Genomic DNA, 11,065 nt, shown 5'->3' on the forward strand with positions numbered 1-11,065 from the left:
TTTGAAAAATCAAGTGATCATATTTTTTCAAGAATGTTTTGATCATGATAGTATACTAAGATTTGAGTTTTTCACGAGTTATAAAGTCTCCTTTTATCTTAATTTGATCATTTGTTAAATGAAAAGTTCTTTGAAAATATTTTTGGGTCCTTTATGAATTTTAGGTGCATTATAATAAATTAAAGTACGTTTTAATATATTAAAATATTTTAAAATTTGCTAGAAAAACAATGAAAAACATTCTAAAAATTTAAAATGCATTGGGTTGAAATGATGCTATTTTTCTTTCTGTTACAACAAATTAATTTGATGTTACTAACACAACAAAGGATGTTTAAATAAACACTTGTTGTCACGTTAACTAAAGACTACCCATATGTGATAAACATTCCTTCAAGTAGTAAAGTTTTGTAAGAAAGTTTCAATGGTCTAATTATATAATGATATATTATCATATTCCTTTATAATTTTCCTTTTCATCTCACATTATATATATAATGTTTATCTTATTTTATGTATATTTTATATTTATTAAATTTCAATTAATAAAAAATGTATGGTAAACAAAATATAGGCATCAAAAACTCCTATAAATTTTCCTTCCTCAACATTTCCCTAACATTGAAAAAAAAAAGGAGCGAACCTTATCTCACTTTTATTGCAAAAAGGGGTAATTTTTCCTCTTTTGAATTAGGAAAAAGCAAGGTGCAATTGATTTTTAAAGTACAATAATGATTTAATGAAGAGACAGGCTAACGAACAGCAAACGACGACGCTTCATTGATTAGGTTAAGAGAATAATATATCTTCCTCTTCCCAACGAATCAGTCAGGCACAGAACAGAAGCTAGTCTCCACCAACATGCACGAAGAAAATCAAAATCAAAAACCCTTTCTTTTCTCGCACAACAAAACAAAAAATAAATAGAAAAACCTCAAAGCGTTGAAGATTCAACGATCATATACGTGTACAGTATGCACTACTTTCTTAAGTAATAACAACTACACTCGCACTTTCAAGATTCGTTCCCACATTAATAATTGCTTAATTTAATTATCGAGCTGTATAATATCATTCTTTAATGGGTTTATTTAACACAAATTGGAAAATTGCACAATATCTCCTCTGTCTCCCATCTCCTCGTATCATAATATTAGTATATTGTTTACACAATTTTGACTTCAGCATTTCAAGCTGAGAGCTTGGGAGATCAGAGTCGTGAGATGAAATTCGGATCTTTGAGGCGGTACCCATTTGATTTCTGACCTTGAAATCGAGCTGGGATGGGGAAAGTTTGGATTTTGATGGTGGTGGTGTTGGTGGGTGTGGTGGGCATTGAAGGTGCGAGGAAGTCTCCATCAGGGAGGATCCACACCCTCTTCTCTGTGGAATGTCAGAATTACTTCGACTGGCAGACTGTGGGGCTGATGAACAGTTACAGGAAGGCCAAGCAGCCTGGACCCATCACAAGACTCCTCAGTTGCACTGATGAGGAGAAGAAGAACTACAAGGGAATGCATTTGGCACCAACCTTTGAGGTGCCCTCCATGAGTAGACACCCCAGAACTGGTGACTGATAAGCAAATGATAAATAATCAGTGTTGCAAATGTTTCTGTTTTTGGGTGGGGTGGGGTAAGTCTTGGAAGGACAACTGTTAGATGCAGTTTCAGAGATGTTTTTGGAGTTTCCCTTTGGTAATTCGTGCAACAGAATTTTTTTTAAGGTCAACATAGATTATTAAGGCGAAACTTCAATTTTGGCTGGAAATCAGCACAATAAACACCTATGCAACTGTATTTAAGTTTAGTCGTTTTTGGAATTTGGAGTGTGGAATGTGGATTCATTTTGCGTGGCTTTGTTGTGCAGTGAGATTAATGACATGGTTTTGGTTCTGGTTGTCCAACCTTAGTTGGTTACTTACTAGGGTAGTTTTTAACTCTGATTTGTTGTTCTGTGTAGTTGTGAATCCTGCTGTTGATCTTTTTCTTAGGCATGTCTACGGACAGGATCTGCGAGTTCTTGAAACAGTGTGTATAAATTGTGGGTTGGTGTGGTGGTTAAATTCTTCATGGGAAATGAGCTGTGGATTTGTGTGGTGTACAAAAATTATGATTGGCACAGTTATGACATGTGATGTTGACAAGAAATTTTCTAATGTCAGCACTATCCCGTTTTCTATGAGCATAAGACCCCCGAGTGAGCTTGCATTTGTCACCAATTAGCACAGGGCATTGGATGACTAATCTTAATACTCTTACTTCATAATGAATTTATTCTGCTAGTACTTTGGTATTGATTAAGTGACCATTTGATTTAGGAAAATGTTTCTTTATTTTCATTTGTCTGTTTTCACTTTGATTTTTTGATTTTTTATTCAAAACTTTATACAGAAAAAAGTGAAAACCAAAAATGAAAACAGTAGAAAGTTATTTTCAGTGTTTCCTGTAGAAGCATTTGAAAATTGGAAGCAAAGTAAAAACAAAAACTGTTTTCTCAAACCAAATGCTCGTAAGTGTCCGTTCGTTCTTATATGATTAGAGTATGTGAGTGTGTTTTTTTCTTTTAATTTTTTAATTTTATTTTATTTTAACACGCCCCCTTGGCATATATGACATGTGCCTATGTTATTACAAAAGCAGAACCATTTGCTGAAGATAGCAGGATGAGAAATAAATCTCCTATCCACTATGCAGGTATCCTGCAATAAACAAACCTGCTGGGGTTGTACATTGGCTTAAACACAGTAAGGATGCAAAAAAGGTTGACTGGGTTGTCATTCTGGATGCAGACATGATAATCCGAGGTCCAATTGTACCTTGGGAGCTTGGTGCTGAGAGAGGAAGACCTGTTGCAGCTTATTATGGGTATTTACCATTTTCTTGCTTCTTATTCTTTTTAATTCACTCCTTTTCTTTTTGTGATACATGGTATTTGAATCGTGAGAGAGCTTAGATTTTGAATCGTGAATCTAACGATTCATAAACATTTTATAAACATTAAAAGAATGCAGTTAAACTTAAATATATAAGATAGATAAATATGTAAAGAGAAAATTAATAACAAAACAATCTCATATTTAGATAGAGTGGTTGTATTTATGTGTATCTACCACAGAGTTTCACAATTTCAGCAACATGGCCTTCAAAAAACAATGTGGATGCTGCATAAGATTCCTTCAACTATAGTTATATGCTACTAAACAAATTATGCATTATAGCCATCCAAAAAATAAGTGTTTGCTCCTTGTATCCTAAACAACCTAAAAAAATATTCTATTCTAATCATTCATAGTTCATCCTCATCCTCTCTAAGATTTACCACCATGTCACCACTGTACTACAAACGCAGAAGCTCAAACCCACTGAACAAACGAACAAAGGCATGCACGAGATGACACGGAACCACCACTGCAACACCGCGCAACCAACACTGCACCATTGTGCAACCACCGCAACAAACAGAGATGACGTGATCACGAGAGGCAAGGAGGAGAACATGCTTTCGAGCACACTAACCTTAATAAGTAACGTTAATCAGTTTCAATGTGCGAAAAATAAAGGAGGAAAAATTAGGGTTTCAATTTGGGGGTAAATTTGTAGAGGGAAAAACTAGGTTTTAAATTGGGATAAATTCGTATCGTGAATCGAATCATGATTCACACGATGCGGACTCGTATCGTACGATACAAGTACGATACGGGAGTAAAAACGATACAACTCACGATTCATATCGTTAGGAACCTGAATCGTTTCGTATCGTACGATTCATATCGTTAGGGACCTAAATCGTTTCGTATCATACGATTCGTATGGTGAATCGTACGATACTTACTACACTGTTGTGATGTAGTGTAAACCACTTGATCACCACTTCCATTTCAGATACTCTTGGAAGGATGCTAATGCACTAGTGCATCTTACATTGGCTATTATCAGTTTTAACAATATGGAAGTTCTGGAAGCCTAGGCCTTTTATATTTACATTGGCCGTAATGCATAAGCTAGAGAGCTTTGCTTTATGTTATAAACTTGATTAAATCTCTTAAAGTAGTATTTAAATATTGTATTTTGTATTATTGCTTCTTTCTTTGGCTCACCATTAGAACTTGAGACATATCTAAATTCTGTCTCCAGGTACTTAAAAGGTTGTGACAATATTTTGGCTCAACTGCACACAAAACATCCAGAACTGTGTGACAAAGTTGGTGGGCTTTTGGCCTTTCATATAGATGACCTGCGAGTTTTTGCTCCCTTGTGGCTTTCAAAAACCGAAGAAGTTCGGGAAGATAGGGCTCACTGGGCAACAAACATAACTGGTGACATCTACGGGAAAGGATGGATCAGTGAGATGTATGGATACTCTTTTGGTGCTGCAGAGGTGAGTTCAATGCCTTAAAATGATTTTTTATTTCAGGCATTATAAACTATATACTTGATCTAGCAATTGACTGTAGTGTTTAACGATTCAATTTCCACTGATTATTTTGTATTTATCCTTCTTTATGTCTACCCGTCTGGGTTCCCTCCTCTTCTTCACAGGTTGGACTTCGGCACAAGATCAATGATAACTTAATGATTTACCCAGGTTATAATCCTCGAGAGGGAATAGAGCCGATTCTTCTTCACTATGGGCTGCCATTTAGTGTTGGGAATTGGTCATTTAATAAACTGGCTCACCACGATGACGGAATTGTATACGAATGTAATAAACTCTTTCCAGAACCTCCATATCCCAAAGAGGTACATAAACCATTATACTTGTATAGGGAAACTTATGGTTATGGTGTGCTTCTTTTTGGGAGAAGAAATTCCTGTGTCATAGAAAAGGATGTGTTTTTGTGATGCACTAATGATGCTTCATCATTTTTTAATAAGAAAGCACATATTCCTTTTACATGAATTTATAATACTCAGCATTTTAATCCTTAGTTTTTGTTCAACTATGCTGAATTTATGAAAATAAATATGGCATCAGGTTTTTTCAATTTTACTGAAATTGGAAAGCATCTTATATTGCAGGTAAAACAGTTGGAACTTGATCATAATCGAAGGCGAGGCCTATTTATAAGCATAGAGTGCATAAACATTATAAATGAAGGCCTTTTATTACAACATGCAGAAAATGGTTGCCCTAAACCAGTATGGTCTAAATACTTGAGCTTTTTGAAAAGCAAAGCATATGCGGAACTAACTCAGCCAAAATATGTGACTCCTGCTACTTTACAAATGATGGAGGATATCAAAGAAGAACATGTTGATGATGGTGCCGCAAAGCCACATCCTAAAATTCATACCATTTTTTCAACGGAATGCACCACATACTTTGATTGGCAGACTGTAGGACTTATGCACAGTTTCCATAAAAGTGGACAACCTGGAAATATTACTAGACTTCTCAGCTGCTCTGATGAGGAATTACAGAAGTATAAAGGCCATGATTTGGCTCCAACACATTATGTCCCTTCTATGAGTAGACATCCACTAACAGGAGATTGGTAATTACGTTTTTGTATTTCTTTCAAATTTCAGTGGCAGTATGTTAACATTTTTTGTTAGTTTCATTTTATTTCTGCACTGACATTTACTGTATGATTGGGACAAAGTGGTTAACATTAAATTCCGGGTTTTGTCTATCAGTGTTTGGTGGAACTTAAATTTACTGTATGATTGAGAGCCTAACTCTTTTCAATGTTTCATATGGCTGATTTATACTATAAGCTAGAAAAGCATGACAAAGTGTGTTTTATTTCAGGTATCCAGCAATTAATAAACCAGCTGCAGTCCTTCATTGGCTTAATCATGTAAATATTGATGCTGAATTCATAGTGATTCTTGATGCTGACATGATCTTAAGAGGCCCAATAACACCATGGGAATTCAAAGCAGCTCGTGGTCATCCTGTTTCAACTCCTTATGAGTAAGTATATTAATTTAAATTTATGTTTATGAGACTGGTTAATGTTGGTATTAATGCAATGCTGTTGATTGAGGTTGGTTAGTGGTGCAGTATATAGATGATATATTTTTCTGCTGATATCTGCTTATCTTGTGTCTTGTCTTTGGTGACTCATTTGTTTGTTTTATTTTTTCTATGCTAGCTACCTTATTGGCTGTGACAATGAGCTTGCAAAATTACATACTAGCCATCCTGAGGCTTGTGACAAGGTTGGTGGTGTAATCATTATGCATATAGATGATCTCCGGAAATTTGCAATGTTGTGGCTGCATAAGACTGAGGAGGTCCGAGCTGATAGAGCTCATTATGCAAGAAATATAACTGGAGACATATATGAATCCGGTTGGATTAGTGAGATGTATGGTTACTCATTTGGTGCTGCAGAGGTATTTTGCTTTTACATTCTTATAATTATAATCAGTTTATATGTTGATATGATTATGGGTGTCATAGTGTTAGAGATATATCCTGTTTCGGGTACAGATCTATTGTCTTTTGGGTTGCTACTTGCTTTGCAGCTTGTGCTGTCCTTCAAAGAGCTAGGCAAATATGAGCTTGGACCTTTTGGCTCTTATTTGAGTGGCTATCACATCTATTCTAGAAGCTAACCAATCAAATCTCAAATTTCAATTTTAGCTATTTATTTCACTTTTATGATTATGAATTTTTTCCACACACAATTCAAGCGGACTCATGCAAATTGAATATAAGTTAGGTCTTTTTGATGGTAAAAAATCTAGTCATCATACATTCAAACAGATAAAAGATTACTTTGAATGTATTGGAAGAATACAAATAACGCTTAAATTAAGCATAAGCTGTTATGGGTAAATGAGCCTTTGTTATCTTGTAGGAAGAGCTATAAGCTCCTCCATCTCAAGGAGGAGGGAACTCTTGATAAGAAATTACAACTGTGTTCTAAGATTTGGTGCACAGCTGCAGCCATGATCACTAGGTTGATAGGAGACAGGTGCTCCCAAAGAGATACCCTTAGTATTAATGTTTTGAATTCTTTACACAATTTGATTAAGTCTTTCAGTGATTAGATCTATCACCCTTTGCTAAATAAAGAAAGAAGCATACTATTTATTGGTGTAGGGTACATAGAGTGGGGAAAATACACAATGGCTTTTCATGGGTATTACAACATGGCTTAATCTTAATTCTTAATCATTTTATCAAGAAAAATTGGAGACAATGATAGAAAACATACAACGTAGAGTCTCCATAAATAAACAGTGCCCTTTACATTCTTTCTTCATTGATGGAGACCTTGCCACTTTATAGCTTGAGACTGAATCGAACAAAAATCCATGAGATCTGCAATTACATACATACGTACTTTATCTTGATGTTACATGTCATATCTATTCATGATCGAACTCACTTTGGCCAACACCAATTATTAGAAACTAGCATAAGCAATTGAAGTGTAAAACCTTTGCCTCTATTGCTTAACTAAAAGGGCCAGACACGTCTCCCTACTTTATGGGAGCAGGCCAAATTATTTTTTTGTTGTGTCATACAGACAATATTGATTCTTCGTGTTTATATAGGTGGACTCTTAATGTTAGATGTGTCTGAATTCGTCTCTCTCTATATCAGCGATCCTCAAGTAATCAAAGTTCCTTTGAACAATTTAGATATTTCATCTTTACTTTAGTTTCTTATAGATTACCAAGTGTATCTAAATTTTGTCTTGCCTTTTCAGTGTGTTTTTTCTTTTTTTTTTTGTTTAGCTCTCTATGTTAATTTGCCCTGGATGAGTTGAATTATTTTCTTTGGTTCTCATCTATGCCTTTACTGTTTGGTCCTTAAAAGAGTCTCATTGAGTTAACTGATGAGGGTATTTATAAATTATGCTTTACTTCAATTCTCATCTTAACCAGTACATTTTTGGTGTATTACAACAAGTACCTATAGCTATTCACTAGTTAGTTCATTAGCTAGGTATCCATAGCCTTAATCTTCAATAAAATTCGTATTTCTTTTTACTTTCTGATCCAATTTCTATTATTAATATAAATGCAAATGAATTTTATTGAACTTTCATGGTATTTGAGAGACCTTGTTCTCTTCCTCCTCTCTAACAGAACAATCCTTTCTCACAATGACTGATAAATCTCTTTCAACCTCTCCTTTTATTTGTTGATCAGATGTCTTATTCAAATTATTTCATCCCTGCAACATAATTAAGTAACTAATTAATGTGACTAACTAACTAATCACTATCAGTACCTAACATCATATAGCTGGGAACCACTTCTTCTTAGGCTTCCTTAATGATGCTTTTGGACATTATAACTTCTAGAACAATATAACACATTCTTTCAGGACACTACTTCGAGAATAATAATTATATTGTTTTGTGGCTGTCCAAATGAGAAGCTTTTCCAAATATCAGTTTCTTCATTTGTTAAAATAAATAAATAAATAAATAAATAATAAATGCAATTGTATACGGTTTGACTGATTGCCAATTTAAAGGCTCTTATCTAAGTAAATTAATGAAGCAAAGAAAATGTCATCTTTTCATGGCTTTTTCCCATTGAAGTTCTACCCTTGTAATTTATTTTATTTCCATTCTAACATTTGTAATTTGCAAAACTTATTTTACCTTGAGAAAATTCCTTCACTCTACCATTTTAAGCACGAATACCATTTTGGTGCCTTGTTTGTTTTAGTGTTGATTGCATATCTAATGTTTCTTCATACCGAGTCCAATTTATTTATGCTTTTGTTTCCAATTTCCAACATAGCAGGTTGGCACAACACAGAAATGGCTAGGACGCCATTTAAAAGAGAAAGAAGAAAGATAGATGTTTGAAACAACTACGAAAATTTTCAATAATAAAAGAGAATAAGGCAGGATTCCTTTGAGCACAATGTCTAAAGGGATCAGCCCATCATGAATTAAAATTTTAAGATGAATTACAATAATATCCAAATCTCACAAAGTTATGTTGGAAATGTTTTATCATCTTTATTGTCTACTGATTGTACCAGTAGGCACTTTGTGATGAGTACGACAATTCCTTGTTCAGTGGCATATATATTGAGTAGATTGTTCACTATTTCAGTGGCATCTCGGAAAGCAAGGAGATAATAACAGAATCCCTTGCTGGCAATTCTTACTAACAAACTTAGGAATGTGCCACAATTTACTTTGCTCCTATATGAAATATATCAAGATACCATAAATCTTGAAGCATATACACACACTTACTGTACCTTGTGTTGCATGTCAACAATGTTTGTGCTTCATAGGCTTGATGCTTTACTTCAGTTGCTATTGGCTTTTATTATTGAGGGGTGAGTGACAATACTAAATCTTATGGTGTTCACTTTTGGGTTGAGTTGTTCAGAACCTAATTGTGGACAAGAATGAGCATAAATTTTCATTCCCTAATCCCTATATGTTACTCTATGTATTTCTCTTTCATGGTGTATTGCATCACGTTATTTTTACTTCCTCTTTAAAGTACGAAAAGTATTTCACTGCTGTAACCAGTTCTTTATTGATGCAGTTGAAATTAAAGCATACTATAAGTGATGAGATACTGATATACCCGGGATATGTTCCTGCAACTGGTGTCAAATATAGAGTCTTTCATTATGGATTGCGATTCAGTGTTGGGAATTGGAGCTTTGACAAAGCAGATTGGCGCAACGTTGACGTGGTCAACAAATGCTGGGCCAAGTTCCCAGACCCGCCGGATTCCTCAACACTTGGTGAAGATAACAAGGAGGATTTACAGCGAGATCTGCTCAGCATAGAATGTGCTAAGACGTTGAATGAAGCACTGAATCTTCACCACCAGAGAAAGTGTTCAAGTGATAATTCCTTGACATCAGAAGGGGAGGAAAAAAAGAAGAAATTGTAGTGTCAAGGGTCAGTAACCAGGATGCAAATGATGATTCCACAAACAATAATATCACGACAGAGGAATCAGAAAGTGTGCAGAAAGATGAGATGCCTAGTTCTTTCAGGTTTTGGATGATATTCTTGTGGGCATTTTCAGGAGTAGGTTTCTTGGTTGTCATTTTTATGGTGTATTCAGGTCATAGAAGAAGAGGAGCTAGATCAAAACAAGGTAGGAGGAGAAGAAACTTGCATTCAGGTTTCATGGAAATGAACGGACGTGATCGCCGCAGCGATGTTTCTCTGTAGACATTCTGTTCCTTTTCCTTTTCATGGTGTAAAGCTGGTTGGTCAGAATTTCAAGTCTTTCATGCTAGGGTCACAAATTGAAGGTTAAAAGACTTATTTCTTGAGTGAGCCTTTGTGACATCATTTATGCAAAGCAAGCTATTCTTCTGAGCCTCTAGAAAGCCTCCCATTTTTTGATATTGTTAATGAATATTAATGATTGAGAAATTTGCAAAGGGAAAATAATCTTCTGTTCTTTAATTTGAGATTGCTTGTACTTTTTTGTACCCAGAGAACATAAGATCTTAGCAAATGTAAAACAAGAGATTGGATTATCCTGCAGCATGGGTGAGGGATATACTGTATAATTCTCATTTTCATTTTTCCCTTCTGATAGATAACAAAGGGATTTTCTGAGTATGTAGTCTTCATGTAACATTTTTATGGATCTTATCCCTATCAACATTTGCTGTAAAAACTCACTTATATAATAAAAAGTTATGTAACTTGTGTTGAATTTAGGCATTGCCAACCAACTGTTGTAGATTAACTGTTGTATGCACATGCTAGCTTGGGTTTCTTGGCCACCAAATGAACTAGGTAACCCTTATGCTATGACTTTGATCATGGAGATATACCACTAACGATTACGTTTATTTATTAATGAGAAATACTAGTTATGCTTTCTCTTGCTTTCTCTGGCACTCTCTTTCTAAGACTATCTCTATTTTTAGTTGAAATTCATTCAAAATTTTCAGTTTTGGTAGATTTCACTTCTAAATCAGCAGACAGACATTAAATGAGGAAGTAAAACTCATAAAAAATTATGGTTTCCATATTTCAACCAATCACGAAATGAGTCTTGGAAAGAGAATGACATGTAGAGGATTTTAGCATTCCTCTTTTTTAGCATTGACCAAACAAGTTTTACCAAAAGTAATATCCACTTGGAGTTGTTT

General features: G+C 34.8%; 1 protein-coding gene across 3 annotated transcripts; it reads left to right on the plus strand.

Moving 5' to 3' along the window:
- Positions 1 to 831: 831 nt before the first annotated feature.
- On the plus strand, positions 832 to 10,623 carry LOC114181811 (peptidyl serine alpha-galactosyltransferase). 3 transcript variants are annotated; one of them, XM_028068380.1, is made up of 9 exons: positions 832 to 991; positions 1,186 to 1,576; positions 2,695 to 2,865; positions 4,135 to 4,378; positions 4,540 to 4,740; positions 5,020 to 5,495; positions 5,753 to 5,917; positions 6,099 to 6,342; positions 9,484 to 10,623. In XM_028068380.1, the coding sequence occupies exons 2-9, from the start codon at positions 1,284 to 1,286 to the stop codon at positions 9,838 to 9,840; spliced, it is 2,151 nt and encodes a 716-aa protein (XP_027924181.1). In that variant the 5' UTR covers positions 832 to 991; positions 1,186 to 1,283; the 3' UTR covers positions 9,841 to 10,623. The 3 variants fall into 3 exon arrangements, with proteins under 3 accessions (XP_027924181.1, XP_027924182.1, XP_027924180.1); XM_028068381.1 differs by having other exon boundaries at positions 840 to 972; XM_028068379.1 differs by lacking the exon at positions 832 to 991 and having other exon boundaries at positions 1,089 to 1,576.
- Positions 10,624 to 11,065: the final 442 nt, after the last annotated feature.

The sequence above is a fragment of the Vigna unguiculata genome, chromosome 4 (assembly GCF_004118075.2).
Source record: "Vigna unguiculata cultivar IT97K-499-35 chromosome 4, ASM411807v1, whole genome shotgun sequence".
Lineage (NCBI taxonomy): Eukaryota > Viridiplantae > Streptophyta > Magnoliopsida > Fabales > Fabaceae > Vigna > Vigna unguiculata.